The 18332-nt window shown below is 40.1% G+C and overlaps 1 protein-coding gene across 1 annotated transcript in view; it reads left to right on the plus strand.

Moving 5' to 3' along the window:
* The first annotated feature begins 14966 nt into the window (after positions 1 to 14966).
* Positions 14967 to 18332, plus strand: part of LOC126470848 (28S ribosomal protein S21, mitochondrial) — a 59582-nt gene continuing 56216 nt past the window's right edge. Inside the window, exon 1 of the mRNA XM_050098864.1 lies at positions 14967 to 15157. Coding sequence (XP_049954821.1) covers positions 15072 to 15157 — 86 coding nt within the window. The 5' untranslated portion in view covers positions 14967 to 15071. The remainder of the gene's footprint in view (positions 15158 to 18332) is intronic.

The raw sequence follows: 18332 nt of genomic DNA on the forward strand, positions 1-18332 counted from the left end.
ATGTTCATGATTATTGTAAAATTGTTAATTTACTAGGTACAGTAATTTCAGCAAAAAAATTTCAATTGCATTTATTATTAAACATGTTAATATGAAGTTAATTATGTCAAAACATTTGCCTGAGTTTGAACTTGAAATAATGATAATTTGTTAAGAATGATGAAAATAAACATTTGAAAGAAATATTTCCATTTTCTGCTAATTTATTAGAGAAACAAAAAATAAAGAAACACTTAATTAACATCTAGTTAATAAAGCATTTGGAAACAGGTTATATATTATAAATTTAGAGAACAATCCAAACATGCTTGGTCCAAATTTTTTTAATGAATCAAATGAGAAATTATGGAAACAGTGATGGAAAATTTAAAATTACATAATGGTTCGAAAGTCAGTTTTGTAATTTTTGTGATTATATGATGAAATAATCAGATTCTGAAGAGACAATGGATATTAAATTGCTACACATAATTATAGAACAATGAATGAAAGAGATTTGATTAAATGTTTGAAATTGGAAAAAAGAATTTACATGATGAATGTCTGAATTTCAAACTCAAGGATCTGGTTGGAGTCTGGATCATGTTATTGAATTACAGTTAGCGATTAATAAATATATTGAATTAAGAGGTTCAACTTACATCGAAATACCAGAAAAATATAAAAAGGCTTCTGTTAATGTTCAAAATTATGATTAAAAATATTTTTTGTTGCCAATAAAACCAGTATTATATCCTGTAGATAAAAATGTAGAGGCAGTTACAAAATATAAAAATGTTGAACTCATTATTGATCATATCTCAAAACATAAATAAATGAAATTTATTTGTGATATGTGTTCTTTACATTTTAACAATAAACAAAATTTAGATAGTCATATTTCAAACTGTTTAGTAAATATACCTCTAAAAGTGGAATTATCAGAGAAAAAGTCATATATAAGTTTTAAAAATTATCAATATACAATGAAAGTTTCTGATTTTGGAAGTTTACTTTTTAAAAATGGATAACTGTGAGCCTGATCTAGGAAAGTCATATACGGTCAAATATAAAAAACGAGAACCAATAGGTTTCTGTTATTACATTAAACATATGAATTGATATAATATGAGTACATAGAGAGGGCCAAATTGTCATAAAAATTTATCGAATGTAAGTAAAAAGAAGTTGAAGAAATTGGATGTTCATATTCTGAAATTGAAGAAATGAAATCATTAGCATTTCAAGAACAATCAAGACATAAAAAATTTAAAAAATATGTTCATTATGTAGAAGTTCACAATAAAGCATTCACAATAAAGAATTCACAATAAAGCAAAAAGTACATCCTCATCATCATTTAATTGGAAAGTACAAAAAGCTGGTATCTAATAACTGTAATTAACAACTGAAACACCCATAACCTCTTGGGATATGATACTGATTTGTCCATAAAGGAACTCAGTTGTGAGGAAAAAGAAGTAGATTTGATACATAACAATGAAGATAGATACATTAGTTTTGATAAAAAAAAGAGCAAATTTGAAAATGAGATTGTTCATATATTCAAATTTAAGGCTACTTCAACTGACATATTATCATCAAATTTAAGAAAGGATCAGGCGACAGAAGTTACAAAACCTTTACAAAAGGTCTACTAAATTTTGTAATTAAAATGGTGTTTGTACTCATGACTGTATGGATAGTTCAAAAACTTTAAAGAAAGACTTCTTCCATGAAAACAAACATTCCATTATAAGTTAAATGAATGTGTTATTACTGATGAAGATTACGAATTTGCAGAATTAATTTGGGAAAAATTTAATACAAAAAATCTTGCTGAATATCATGATATATATACTAAAACTATTGTATTGTTTTTGTCTATAAAGTTTTGAAAATTTTATGGAACTTTTTATAAAACTTATAATTTAAACCCATCTTGATGTTTTACAGCGTTAGGTTTAGGTTGGAATTCGAGTTTAAAATGACAAAAGTTATATACAATTGTTAGCTGATTATGACATGATACTAACGGTTTGAAAAGGTATCAGAGGCGGTATACCTCAATACAGAAATGAGAAATAAAGCAACAAATGATACTAAAAAGATAACAATTTTTTCGTCTTCATGAATAAGTCAGTATCTGGAAAATCATTGAAAATATTAGAAACAGGATGGATATAAAATTAATTACTGATGCAAAAGTGTGAAGAACTTTTAAGAAAACTGAATTTCACAGGGAGAACAATATTTTGTCATGTAACGGGAGGGAGTAAGACCAACACTCACTGCGCAAGACAGAGTAACTTACCTCATTTGGCGATTCCGGTTACTTTCAATCAGGTACTGGAAGGTTTCTTGGGGAATGGCAGCCCATTCTTCATAGAGTGCTGCACTAAGGAGAGGTACTGATGTCGGTCAGTGAGACCTGGATAGAAGTTGGTGCCAAAACATCCAAAAGGTGTTCTATTGGATTCAGGTCAGGCCTCTGTTTAGGCCAGGCCTCTACAGGGTTATTATTGTCATGTAATCACTCCACAGGCTGTGCATTATAAACAAATGCTCGATCATGCTGAAAGATGCAATCACCATCCTCGAATTGCTCCTCAACAGTGGGAAGCAAGAAGGTGCTTAAAACATCATTGTAGGCCTGTGCTGTGATAGTGCCATGCAAAACAACAAAGGGTGCAATCCCCCTCCATGAAAAACACGACCACACCATAACAGCACCACCTCCGAACTTTACTGTTGGAACTAGACACTCTGGCAGATGATGTTTGCTGGGCATTCGCCATACCCATACCCTGCCATTGGATCGCCACATTGTGTACCATGATTCGTCATTCCACACAACGTTTTCCCACCGTTAAATTGTCTAATGTTTTCACTCCGTACACCAAGCTAGGTGTCGTTTGACATCTACCAGCGTGATGTGTGGCTTATGAGCAGCCACTCAACCATGAAATCCAAGTTTTCTCACCTCCTGCCTAACTGTCATAGTACTTGCAGTGGATCCGGATGCAGTTTGGAATTCCTATGTGATGGTCTGGATAGATATCTGCCTATTATACATTACAATCCTCTTCAACTATCAGCAGTCTCTGTCAGTCAACAGACAAGGTCGGGCTGTACACTTTTGTGTTGTACATGTCCCTTCATGTTTCCATTTCGCTATCACATCAGAAACAGTGGATCTAGGAATGTTTAGGAGTGTGGAAATCTCGCATACATATGTATGACATAAGTGACAACTAATCACCTGACCACGTTCGAAGTCCATGAGTTCTGCGGAGCACCCCATTTTGCTGTCTCACAACGTCTAATGACTACTGAGGTAGCTGATATGGAGTACCTGGCAGTAGGTGGCAGCATAACGCACCTAATATGAAAAATGGTTGTTTCTGGGGTGTCCGGATACTTTTGATCACATAGTGTACCTTGTTTCCTTGTACATCTATCACCACTGTGTTCATCAGTCACTGAAACATAGATGGAGTCGTCTTCAAGCCCATCACCATCATGTTCATAATGGCCTGATGGTGTACTGAACACAGTCTTCTCCCGGTCTTTATTGTCTATCAGTACTTGATAGTATCCTTTGGCAAGGTCTAACATGGAGAAGTACTTCACCTTTCCTATGCTGCTGAGTATCTAATCTATTCTGGGCAATGGATATACCTTAAATCTTGATATATCATTTAGTGTCCAATGACCTTCCACTACCCACAATTCTGTTTGCTGCCCACATGTGGTTTTTTTGGTAAAACGATGAGAGCAAAATTCCAAGCAATGATGCTCTCCGATATTATGGCCTTGGCTAATATCCCCTCTATTATGGTTCCTTCCGCTTCTGGGATTAGTGGGATCTTGTGTGTTACCAGTGTGATGTGCATGAGCATGTCTCCTGGTAAGTGGAATACATCGTTATAAGCGACACGTAACTCTTCTGTTGCCCCTGATTCTTCGCCATTCAAATGCATGGAGCACACATTTTCTTTTAGCAAATTCTGCTATGATTTTACTTCCTCTTTCCGTGTGGGCACGGTGTGTCGGACTTTATAACCGCTCAGAGATGGAACCTTCTCTGCAAACACTTCAGGTGTGGGAAACCATACATCCTGTTCTCTGGTGTTCACTATACTTGTGATACACATCCTGTCCTTGACTGTTGCTGGTGCTTCCGGTATGTAGACCACTGGTCTAATTTCTTATCATGGAATTTTTACCAATGAGCCTAGACGGTGTGTCACCCGGACTATAGAATATTTTCTTCCCATGCTTCGATGACTACTAATATTTCGGGTTGATTCCGGTTATTCCAGGGCCATTAGTGCTCGGCTCCTGTTTGGATAATTTCTCGTTGCTTCTGGAGCACGTAGTTCATTGGCAGCTCCCTGTTCTCAGCTCACACAAGACGGCAAGTGATAGTAACTTTTGTGTTTGTTCAGTTACGGGACTCACTTGCGTGTTCTTAACTAAGAGTCGTGGCGCGGTGTTACCTGTTGCCAGCTGCATTGCTACTGCTTCGGGTTCTGTGTGTCTCCTGTGACTTGCCTTTCCTTTGAAAGACATTGTCATACTTTCATTACAACTCGTTTTCGTTACCGCTGAAGACTTTGGATGTTTGGCCCCCTGGTTCCTGTTAGTTTGCACTGTAATTTGACCTATATTCACATCTTCCCTGGCTTCCCTTAATGCGATTCGTTCACCATGTATCCACATTTTGCAGTGTGCATAATTTAGTATGATCTTGTTCTTTTTCCAGAAACTCTCGCCCCAACAGTCCGTCAAACAGTAAATCGATCTGAGCGCCTACTGCTTGGAATTGAGAGATCCATTTGGCCCCTGTCTTTGTCTGGAGCCGTATAGATACTTGCCCTTCTGTTCGGATTTGTTCGTTCGGAATACTTTTTATAGGTACTGCCATTCTGGTGTCCCATTGTACATGCTCTTCCAAGACCTTCGCCTTTATGAGATTCACATGGGCACGGCTATCAATTAATAGCTTTGTTTCTGTTCCATTTACATCCCTACTTTGCAAACACACATAATCACTCTTTCCGGTGCAGTCAGTGGTTCGTACTATCCCTGACGCAGCATAATGAGACTGCTGCATTATGCCTGTTTTGCGTTTCTGGCTTGTTCCTTCTATGTATATTTGCCCACTTACTCTCCTCTCATTCCCAGGCAAAATGTCTGAACTGGTGACACATGAAGGATTCCACAGGCTTTGCCTTGAGGTACAGTGCAGAGTGCCCCATTACATTAGACTGTGAACGTCGTGCCAGTGCAGGACAATGGGATCATGACTCATTTCACTTGAATTCTTAAACATCTATTTCTTTAACTGGCAGCCTACCGTGGTCAGGTTTTGTGGAGCTTCTTTTACTGTATCTGGCTTATGAACAGTATGCTTCTGTCTACAGTCTCACGCTATATGCCCAGTCCTGCTGCAGTTGAGACATTTAGCAGCTACTTTTCATTCTAGCCAGGGCATGCCTACCACCTGGTGCTTCTTCTTGTCAGACAGAATAGTGCATTCTTCCAATGCCGCCAAATCAGTGGCCTCCGATACAGTCAACTTTTTCCCTTGAGCCTTATTACTGTCTTTTTCTTGTCATCATAAAATCCTGGAACAAAGACTGCTTTGCCTAGTTTCCCAATTACATTGTTACTGCCTACCATTCCTCGTCCTTCAATACTCGTTGTGCTGTCTTCCTGAAATGGAATTACATTGTGTCCACGTGAGAACCCCACTGAACCACACCTTCCTCTTTCCGTTGCCGACTGTTAAACATTTGACATGCAAAGAAATCGATAGTATGTTTATTCTCATAATTCTCTAATAACACAGCCCTCACTTTGGACCAAGTTTCTGTGTGATCTCTTACTAAGAGTTTACTGCAGACAGACCCAGTTATCTGTCCAATGATATGTTTTGAGAATACTGTCCTACCATTAGGTTCTATTAAAATATAGGCATTATCGCAGTTGTCTATAAATTCAGATAATTGGTCCCTATCTCCATCAAATTTTCTCAGAACTAATTTAGCTGCTTCACTGTACCTTAGGTACTCCTGACCCCTCTCAGTTGCTGAAGCACTATCAAGATAATTTTTATCTGTCACTTCCCTGCCAGTTGTGCTACTGGGATAAGCAATGTCTTCCACTGTCACTAACCTTGTCGATTGCGGTTGGTGAGATGGACTCAGTGATCACGTTGCTGGCGCGATGTGTGTCCTCTGCTGTGGCTAGCCGCCTGCTCAGTCATGTGATCGTGCCGGCGTGAAGCGATACCCCGGCAGCAGCGCAGTTCAGTGCCCTCTCACAGCTGCGCTGGCATGCTGCGACACCCCTGTGGTTCAGGGATGCTCGGCGACATCGCTATCGATTCTGTGATAGAGTGTTGCGGCACTCCTGTTATACCTATTCCTCCATTCTGAATTGCCTCTATTATTGATCAATTAACTTGTCTCCACACATCTGACACCAAAATTTTTGCATCTCATCTTGTCCTGAGAGGTAGTAAGAGCAACACTCGCTGCGAAAGACAGGGGATCTTACGTCAGTTGGTGATTCCGATGAGGCACTGCTTGTGGGCCGCCATTTTTAGCCCCTACCTAAGCTGAAAAGTAGACTATTGACTAGTGTAGAGTGTGGGACTCCGTAGTAATCTGATCATTTAGCAGATGCAAGTCATTTACTCATAGACAAGTAGTTACTTTTCCTGGAAGTACCCCCTTGGCACATTCCATAACTATATAACATTACTGTGTTCCAGTATCATAAGTATGTGACGTTAACATCCTGACTGCTGCGGAGAGGTGAGTGGAGTTTTACTAAGTACTTTCTTCTATGGATTATGACAACTGCTACTCCTGATACTGACCAACACAGAGGTAGTGTCCCTGATGTCTACCCAAATGCACTCCTCCTCCAGTCGGTGGGTCACCTGTTTATAAGGGGTGGTTGCACTTGACACCACTCTTCTGGAATTTTCCATGAGAGCTGTTTCATTCGTGAGCGTAATGAAGCTAACACATCATGTCTTGCTGCTAGCATGTGATATTGCCCAATGTCTTCTGTAAGTGTTCGCCTTGTGCTAGTGCCTGTGCCGTCCAAGGGTCAGGCGGTTGTGCTTTCTACAAATCTCATGGTGCTCCAGGGTAAACTCCTTGTTAGCAGAACAAGCTTTGCATAGCAGCTTCAAGCATATCAGACAAATATTTCACAGGCCTCTCGCTCAGCAGCAGTTTCTAAACTGTCTTTCTGATAAGATCTGAATACTTTCCACTTATCCATTTTGCTATTCTTAGGAGTGAATATTTTACTATATACAACAATTTAATGATAATCATTTTGCAATTAACATGAATATAACTAAAATCAATATATTGACTATTACATTTATAATATACAAATGCAAGATTTTTATGAAGATATGAATAAAATGTTTGATAAATTTGAAACAAGTGCTTATCCAAAAGATAATATTTACATTCCTCAACTAAATAAAATGGATTAGGTAAATTGAAAGATGAATGTAATGGAAAAATAATGGAGGAATTTTGTGGCTTAAGAAAAAATGCATGCTTATAATATTGGTGCTACTGGGGAGAAAAAAATCTAGAGGAATTAAGCCTTTGGTCTAGAGATTAGAAACTAAGGTGCTATTTTGTGCTTAAGAGATTCCCATTTTGATCAATCAAAAGAAAAAGTAACAAGATTCAGGCAACCACTTTATTATTTTTTATCTTTCTCTTTGCAAGTGAACATTTTACCCCTACTATAATAACTAAAATGTCCCCAAGCAGCCCCCTCTGAAAGAGACTGTCAGAGTTTTGCCCGCCCACCCTGTTCTGCAATGCTGGCCTCGCTTAATTAATTCTTAGGTCTAACCAGTGTTTTATTGATTTTACTTTGATTATGTTATTTATGTGTTATGACACGCCTAGTGGTTGGACAGCAGCTCTACTCTCAGTACTAGTACAGTTAATTCCAAATAAGGGCATTATTTTATTGAGTAACTCTCTCGTTTGAAGATTGCTACTACAAAATTGTGAACTAGTGCACTCTGCCTGTCAAAATCAGCTGGTGCTGTCAACCAGGGAGCTGCACACGTGGCGGACATTGTGTAGAAGGGCGGAGACACATATCTGACACTGCAGTACCTCCGCGCCCCTCCACCGACGCACGGCGACTCACTAGCCGCGCACAGCTGTCGCCGCCCGAGGCCCCCCCTTCCCCCTCCTGACCGTCTATCTGTTCACCATCTGCTGATCTTTCTTCCGCCGTTAGATTACGATACACACACTAGAACCATCTTCGCTATCAATGCATAGCACAGAAAGGCACCACCTTTTTTTAAGCAATACCTATTTTAGACGTAACTTCTTCCATCCTTCCACCTCACTGCCTGAGTAACTTCAATCCATAAATTTATTTGCATTCCTAAGCCTCTAACATATCTCCTAATCAGGCTATACCTCCAAGGGAAGTTTAGAAACAAACGACCTCCAGCTCATGGATCGTGAAGCGGAAACACACCACAATAATGAATCACGCCGTTAAAGGGGTGCCTTCCAGTACATCAACATTTGGTTTGGTGGCGCTTTGTAGTTACAAACCTCCCCTGAAGAATAGTATCACCCTCCCACCCTCCATTTAGTCTCACATACCTTCATAACCGACTACCTACTCTTTTTCCAAATTCATAGATGGCTTCACTATTATGTGCTCATCACAGACTATTCAACCCTTATTTATCATTTCATTGTCAATACTATTCCCAGCAATCACTAAATCTGCTATAATCTTACTAATTTTTATGGACTACATTTTGCAACTGGTTAGTTACAATGCAACACTCCTGACTAGGCCAATGTTACACGTGCTTCGCAGCTGTTCCTCTATCTAAGCACCACACGTACGCAATGCTGCAGTCTCAGCACTAACTTGAAACCTGATTCTGTTGCCTCTGTCTGTTTCTGCCTCCAGCCAGTTTCATAATGCTACCTGCTTTCCCCAGTACAGAGTCTGATAAATTGCTTCACCACTCTGTATTCTATGCCTTTTGTATGCTTAACAGTGTTGAGTGAAGTCCGACCCACTACACATTGTCAGTTGATAGCTAGTTAATAATTGGTACCAATAACTTGTATTTTTCTTTTATTTTTATTCCCTTGTGGTTTTATGTTGGGTTTAAACATTACATCATCATTTTACTGCGCAGGAATGGCCTTGATGTCCCATATGTTTTTACTTGCATGTATTTTTATAGTTTATGTGTTGTATAATATGTACTTGTACCTAACACCGCCAACCCCAGTATGTAAAGACCCACCACAGCCTGGATTTTATATATATTGCACTACAACAATACTCCCATAATGTAAGACTGCCCCTAAAGTCGTGATACATGACTTTTTTGAGTTACGGGTTCTGAAATCCTATTATGTGCCATGTTTGTGACCAGAGCCGGACTGGTATGTTTAGAAGTGAGTAAAGCACCTGAGTTATATCAAATACCCAATAGAGATGAGTTGAATGCGCCCTTGAAGTTGAAAAGAAGTACACAACCCTCTCACTGTAGAGCGGTAAGCAAGATAGAATTTGTGGTAGGGGAGATGTGAATAAGTTTCACTCAAGTAAATGAAGAATATCAGTTAGCATCCCACATGTGTGTTGCACATTTAAGAGTTCAGCCAGATGAATTTAGGTTTCGTTATTATTCACCCTACTTCTTACGAAGTAAATGATTGAGGAAGTGAAGTTGTTACAAGTGAGCACGAAAATCGACACTACTACCTTTTGGGTACAGTGCCCCACCGTGCACTTAGGAAGTGAGAGACACTCGTTTGTTTATTCAAACACGCCCATGATGTTCCAAGATGGAAGCTCCCGTTGAAATAAGTACTTGTTTGTTAATGATTAGTGCCAATGACATGATGTCATCACCCAAGAGCGGTAACATGCTATCTAGTTGAAAATATATTGTACACTATAGTAGATTATTGACCACTATTGCAGTACTTCATACCCCTCTTTTCATAACTCACCCTGTTACTTCAGGGAACTTATGTATTTTGTAGTAATTAACCCTCTCCCTCCCGAGATGTAATCGCCCTATGTCTTCCTTGCCCATGCTTTGCACCGGGTTCCTACCTTTGCTTTGAGTTGCTCTTTCCCACCTCAACCATTACTTTCTACCTCCCTTCTCCAGGCCCGTGTGCCTTACACATTGCAGTTAGTGTCCACAGAGTGCCCAACTGATCAGTTTATTCTTTCAGTTTTCGGTTTTGCATACTGATCGTCTACCTATCTCTTTCACCTGTTGGTCATACTTCTCCTACCCCTCCTTTCGTACACCTGTGTGTTTTCACATGTTTTAAGAGCCATCACAAATCTCACATTGTTTTTCTTTGCCTTGCTGTTGCCATGGCAAATGCTTATATGTTTCCATAAGTTATGACTGTAGTCAAAAATATTTCCCCAATCTCTGCAGAACACTACACATTTGACCCGTATTTAAAGCAAAGTAATCTACTAAATACACAACTTATATCAGAATGTCTCCATTGGCTGACTGCGAAATGAAGCACAAATCTTGTACTGGAATTACCATTTATGGTCGGGGAATGTAGTTTCTTGCCTCTGCAATTTCTTTTCTACACTGACAGATGGCGGACGAGTGGTAGATTTGAAGTTGTGTCATACGAACAAAGCACATTTGCAGCACTCGCTCGGTGACAGCTGTACTTTGCAGATCGTGTGTGGAGCTACAGGAGTACATAAGGTACTCCACCGAGCCAATAAAGTCTGTCCATTCAATTCAGAAAGTGAGATTAAGATTAGCAGTTTACGCCCCGTCGTTGGCTAGGTTACATCTCAAGGGTGCGCAAAGCTTTCATACCTTGGCTACCGAGGAAGCAGGAACGACCCACTGCGTTTTCCTTAAAATACAGTTTGGCGGTCAGGAAGATCATCTGTGGGCGAGGAACCTTTGGAGACGCCGGAAAGCAGAGTTGTGCTGTCTCTCCTTCCGGGACGTCGAGCGCTAGTGGTGCCTTGAGATCGCCGGCATCTACCGCTGTTGACAAGAGAACTGTCTGTTGTTGCCGTGGGCCACGTCGCCGGCCGTTTCGAGCACCAAAGCTGCCACAGAGCCAGGCTCCGCTCCCCCCCCCCCCCCCCCCCCCCCCAGGGTTAGGTAAACTGTGGGCCAGGAGCTGGAAGCTGGCTGCGGAACCAACGAGAATGTTTCTGCCACTGCCAACCAGACCTCCATGTCGACCAGCACATTAGGGCCAGCAATGCAACCAGGAAACCTAACAGTGTCAACGAAGGTTTTAAAAGGCACTCCCCTGGCAGCAGATACCAATAAAATCGAAGCAGTGGTAGTAGAAGCAACCACTGCCACAGGACCCCTAACAATAGCTGCAATCTGTAGACCCGAAATGACGAGATCAATAAGGGAGATACAGCAGCACTAGGGCAATTTGAAGGCAGACTCACTATGGACACATCAATGGCCCCCCTGGTGCACACCACAGAATATGTAGACGACACAGTCTTCTACACACGAAATGTGAACTAGGATCTGGTCATCCATAGGCTACAAAGGGTTTTAGATGACACAGAAAGTTGGGTGTGCCGCTGGCAAATCACCATTAACTCTGAGAAGACGCAGGTTATGCTGATAACCCAGAGGCTCGGAAGTCGCTGGCCTCCTCAACACTCCCCATTCCACCTTCACCTAAACAGAACCCAACTCCTCTGGTACAGAACTGCCAAGTATCTTGGCGTAAGCCTGGACTCTCATATTACGTAGAAGCCTCACATAGACGAGGTCTACAGGAAGGTCTGTGGCAGACTGTCCATCCTATACCCAATCCTTAACACTACTAGCTCCCTTCCCTGCTCTGTAGGAATAAATGTCTAGCAGGCACTCATACACCTAGTATGCATGCCCCGTCTGGGGATACATGGCGAAGCAGGTTCTGGGCAAACTCCAGAGGTTGCAGAACCGTGCCCTTGGGAGGCCACTGGATCTATCTCTAGGTTTACCCACTGATGATCTGCATGCCACAGATGAAGTCCCTTTCCTGAAACAGCCTTCCGTAGAGCTCTTCCAGATCTGGAAATGACCTCATCCGCTCGATAGGTTGGTACGACATGTCCCGCGATAATCACAAATGCCCGATGACGATCTTTGACGACTGAGTTGAAGGGAAAATCCCTGTCTCCAATTCCTATTCCTTCTCCCCTAAAATCAAATCAGCTCGACAACCCCGGCAAGTACCAGACACACACAGAACATTCATCAATATACACAGACATCCAAAAACCATAGAAAACACACACACACACACACACTCACACTTTAACTCATGGAGTAAAAGCCAAAAGGCTACACACTCCGCCACACATTTCCCCAAAGAGGGGAAAGTACTAGATGACAGGAAAGCAGTGTTTCGCACCCACAGATATTTGTACAGGTACCTGCACAGACAGATCGTCGCAAGTGGACGGGCAACAGACATGTCCGTGAAGCTTTACTCACCCACATTAGGCCAGTATACACTATCATATTTCTTTGACAAATATCTTTGACGTGGCGCTAAAAAGGGATATTAGTCTGTCGTCAGATTTTTCATCAAATTTCAAGATAGCGGACAACAACTTGTTATTATGCGCTGCAGTTACTTGTACCAGTAATTGCATTGTGTGTGTATTTGGAAGAGAAGCGGCGGAAAAAAGGAAACATTCTTGGAAGAAGCCATAGGTATTACGTCGAGATAATAAAAACATTCAACAAAATTTGTTACGAGACCTGCAAGTGGATTAAGACTTAATATATAAACTACTTACGAATAGATGAGAGTGTATTTTAGCATTTGCTCAGTAAAGTGGCTTCTCATACTACAAAAAAGAATACTTTCTTGAGAAATGCTGTATGTGCAGAAGACAGGCAAACCGTGACACTGCGATGTCTTGATACAGGAGAGAGCTATTCTAGTTTACAACACAGTACTCGAATATCATATTGCACATTAACCAAAATAATTCCAGAAACGTGTGAAGCGATTTATACATTTATTTGAAGGTAAATAAATGTTTAGTACACTGTATGTGTTATAAGAAATATTTTTATTTTTAAATAATTTAATTAATGGAATTATTGTTCCAACAACTATAAAAATTAACAAAAAGTACGAAACAGATGAAGCGCTTTTTAACTTCCGGCATCTAGAGTTCAAAAACTGACAAAGTAGAATGGAAAGCTAAGAAAGAATTTTTTACTTTTGAGTGTGACCACGTCCCCTACTCGGCTTGCTGAAAAGCTGCCTGGATGCTTTCATATGTAGATTGTAGACATGAAGTCGCCTGCATCAGAAGACGAACGACTTTTGTAGCGAGGCCCCAGTTTTAATCATATTTATTTGAAGACAGGGAAGATTTGATAAAGTTTCTTATTACAACATCAAATTTCTCTGACATAAATATTTGACATATCAACTTTGACAAAGAAATATGATAGCGTAAAGGCCCGTCCACACGCAACGATCTGTCTGCGCAAATGTCTGCGCACATCACATCTGCGCAGACAGATCGTTGCGTGTGAACAGAAGATTTGCACCAACCTGAGGTGTGTGCAAACCTGGAAGTTGGAGTTGGAGGTTTGAGCGAAACCTCTCAAATCTGTCTGTTCAAACCACATCTGCGCAGACAAGTTGGAGCGTGTGGACAGGAGATCGTCGCAAATCTGGCGCGAAACAGCTGTTTGCTCAGTCTAGTGTTTGTATTTGTGTGCACAGGGCATTAAAATGGCTGATACTCGTCAGTGTTCTCGAGAGTTTGTAAGTGAATTCATTGAAATATACAGAAACCACCCATGTTTGTGGAAGATTAAAAGTAAAGAATATAGTGACCGAGACAAAAAGACAGCAGCATACAATGCTCTAATTGAAAAATTGCGGGCAGTTGGCGCCTCGGCAAACAGAGAAACGGCAATAAAAAGATAATTTCGTTGCGAACTGGCGAAATTATTTGCGGATGGATGTCGAAACTTATAATTATCTCTTAAAGCATGTAACCCCTCATATTATGAGAAAAATACTTGTATGAGAAGGGAAATTTCTCCTCATGAACGCCTGGCAGTAACATTAAGATTCCTAGCAACAGGAAGGAGCTACAATGATTTGGAATTTACATCTGCAATATCGAAACAAGCATTGAGTGAAATAATACCCAACACATGTGAAGCTATTTACGCTTTCCTGAAGGATGAGTTCATGAAGGCAAGTCAAGTAAATTAGTCTGTCAGCGAACTGTTTACCGAAAAGAGTTATCCAAAGTTCAGAAATCTAGAAGATCTGGTGTAGGAGTAGATCAAGTATACCAGCCAACGTTATGGTATTTTGATCTACTTGGCTTTCTTAGTGATCAAGAAACGCCAAGACCAAGCAGGAGTACAATTGAAGATGAAATTGGAGTGCCAATGTGCGAGGAAATGGAACACGAGGTTATGTAAAACAAAACAGGTTCGCCCTGCAACTCTCGCAGTAAATTTACGTGACAAAACTGCTTTCGCTTTAGCAGCCACTGTCTGCACCATTTTGACCGCTTTCTCTGTTTCCTGCGGTTGGTCTGAATGTTTTTTGCAACACAAGTTGGGAACACAGACCACAACAGAACTTCCTCCATTTCTATTTTTCAAAATAACTGAATTAAATTTTGACGTTTTCGGGGAGCGTAGTCGCTTGCCACTGATATTTCTTTTCTACACCGACAGATGGCGGGCGAGTAGTAGATTGGGGTTTGTGTCGTGTGAACACACCACATTTGCAGCGATCTTTTGCATGTACAGACATCTGCGCCGATGTCTGCGCAGACAGATCGTTGCGTGTGGACCGGGCTTAATACCTGCAATATTTGCTATATTTCTATCGATTATACTACTTCGATAGTCGTTTTCCTCTTCGATTACAGCTAATCGATTACTGTATAGAGTTGTTTGTTGATATTGATAAATTGTGTTGTGTTGTTGTTGCAGCGTATTATTAAAACTACACTTCTTTCTGCAGACAATGACCACAAATCATGCAAGATTCATAGCAAGAACTGTTATGGTGAAGAATGGCAATGTTGACGACGCCTGTAAGCTGTTAAATAGGTACGGTCACCGCTGTCTTGTGTACCATAGTAATTTTATCGTATTTCAATTATTCGTGTATTTCTGTATCAGTATTTGTCAGATTTTATTTTCCACATCAGTAAATGAATTGATATTACTCGACCTACTTAAAGAATCACCGACTGATATTAATAGCTACTGCAAGACAAAGCGGTAAAAGTTACGTGTAGGAACCCACCTTGCATTTTTCTGTATGACGCGGAAATAAACATTAGGCTTAACTATTGGTCAGTTTGCTACAACAACTATCCATGCTTTCACATTCGTTGGCTACACCGACTTGGCGCTTCAGTCTGGAACTGCGCGACCGCTACGGTCGCAGGTTCGAATCCTGTCTCGGGCATGGATGTGTGTGATGTCCTTGGGTTAGTTAGGTTTAAGTAGTTCTAAGTTCTAGGGGACTGATGACCTCAGAAGTTAAGTCCCATAGTGCTCAGAGCCATTTGAGTTATGAGCTATACCAACTCACAACCAAATGTGGTCACCGGCCAAACTAACGTAGACATTGGGCTGCGCTACAGATCTGGGGGGGGGGGGGGGGGGGGGGGCTGGGGAAGGAAAGTGTTCTAATACATAACTTTGGCCCACAAAGCTAGTTACTTTTAATATCTCTTTGGTAATGCCCATTATAGGTTAGTATAGTATCGGACATGTCAATGGCTTATAGATTTTATCAGTGAAAATATGTGTATACAGAACTCACAGACCTGTACCTTGGAGACTAGATCGTAGTTTGGCGTTATTGATGTGTGGCGAAGCTCAAAGTGTAGATTAAATGGTTTAAAGTATGTTGGCAAAACGGTGTTGAAACCTTCAGTTAATCCCTATATCCATCCTTAATATAAAACGCTCCTTAGAGTTTTTCGTTTCATTCACCTTTGTAATTGTAAGAACATACCGGCGCTGGCGCTTGTAGCACATTCATATGTAGAACTTTTTAGACGAATATTCATTAGATGTCATCGGTTAAGACTACAGACGTAATGCTAACGGCTGTTGTGACATTACCTTTTTTGCATATATTCAGTTTTGTTGTTATTTGGCGAAGCCGATGAATGTGTGTGTGTGTGTGTGGGGGGGGGGGGGGGTAGTTGTTGTTGTTGTAACAAACTGATCAGTAGCTTAACAAGTTCTAGGTTAGGTTGGAAGGTGACAATTCGATTGTAATTTGGCATAGCCAGTCAATGTGAAAGTAAAAATTATCGTTTATTAGTTCTTGGTCCATTTAGAACAACAGTATCGGACATGTCAAACATTACAAAAAGGAATACATACATAAACAAAACATGAACAAACTGGGATAGAATTAATGACAGTAGTGCAGGAAGTCGGCCATGGCGTAATAAGTAGAACTATTCCAGCACATACCTTAGCGACTTGGGAAAACCTAAGTCAGGATAACAGGACAGGGAATAAAACCCACTCCTCCTGAATGCAAGTCCATTGCATTAATACTGCCATAGTCATCTAACTCAGTATACGATTGGAAGGGAAATCACAACTATATGGCCAACACTGAGATTACAACATGCACAAGAGGTAAATCACTGATGTAACTACTATGTGAAACATTGATATAAAATGTTTCTGAAAAAATAAAAACACGTGAAGCCGTTACTTAATACAGCTGAAAAGTATAACGTGTGAAAAACCTATTGTGGTAAAACTTTACAAAGGTCCTTGGGGGAAATCTAAGTGGGTGAAACAGCTGAATTGTGAGTTAGTGTTTCATATGATTTGTTTTTTTAATTAAATCATGGGGCTAGAGAGATGGATGGCGGGAGATAAGTGAATGATTTTTTTATAGTCGAAAGTAATAACACATTCACTCTTAATGATACATCCACAGGCATTGTCAACATCTGTGCAAGGGTGGCCCATTGTAAACTTTAGCTCATTTCCACACTGTCCATTAGAACCACTCTAGCACCAGATCCATTCTCTGAGTAGGTGAGTCACACTGCGTCCGAAACAGAGGAAACGGAAAACACAGCAGAAGCTTTCTTGGCAAAGCCAACGAATGTGAAACTGAAGAAAAAACCTTATCTGTAGCGTAGCCCATTTGAGAAAATTGCCACTGATACCACGTTGTATTCCCCGTGTTGTTTATGACATTTGTCACAAGTTTGCTACGTCACTGGTCGAAGCCAACAACTACTCATATAGAATATTCCTCTTCAACTGAACTATTTGTGGCATACTTATTAATGTTTTTTGTGATATGCATAACACATGGGTAGGTGAGCCAACTTGACACTGTCAAGATACATATTTTCTTACACCCAACTACTACTTTTAGTTATTATTATGTGTCCTTTTTTCTGTAGGTTGAAAATTGTGTCCCTGTTTCCTTTTCTCTCCACTTACATTATGAAGGAATGTAACTATAGAAACATTGATACCCACAGATTTTTAAGTGATCAGCATTTTGAAACTTGTGCTGTAGAGCTACATTTTCATGGGAAGTCAATAAAAATAATCACAATGTACAGGTCTCTACCTGGAAATTTTGACTTATTTATTAAACAACTTGGTGCTTTGTTAAATTACTGGACATACCATATTAAGTGGAGATTTTGATTTAAATTTGTATCACATATTTATTCTACAGTTATACATGGGTCATTTGCCATTTCACATAATCCAGTTCCCCTCATACAGTCTACAACAAGTTATGGGGGCTAACAGCACTGATACCAACAATATTTTCATAGCTGCATCAAGACTGCAAAGTCATGATTCGTACTATTAATGACCTCTCAGACTGTAACGGCCAACGTTAAATTCAGTATCAGAGTGCGTGACAAAAATAAAAATAAGTAGAAAAGTGCAAGGGTAATAAAAGGAATTGAGGAATTCAAGAAGAATTTTGAAATACAGACTGGAAAGGTGTGGACAACACCTCTGGTGCAAATAAAAAATATATAATGCATTCTGCAGTGTAGTCATAAATTACTTTGAAAACTGTTTTCCTTAGAAACTAATCAGTGGAAGCAGATGAAACGCATCTAAACCCTGGCTTACGAATGGAGTCATCTGATCAAAGATAGCCCTAAAATTACAGGAAGTTGTAACGAATTTTTTCCAGTCAATAGCACATAATTTAAACCAAAACACTTCTTAAAGAGATGACCTTAAGTTCCTAAAGAAAAGC

Source organism: Schistocerca serialis, chromosome 3 (genome assembly GCF_023864345.2).
Source record: "Schistocerca serialis cubense isolate TAMUIC-IGC-003099 chromosome 3, iqSchSeri2.2, whole genome shotgun sequence".
NCBI classification, from domain to species: Eukaryota; Metazoa; Arthropoda; class Insecta; order Orthoptera; family Acrididae; genus Schistocerca; species Schistocerca serialis.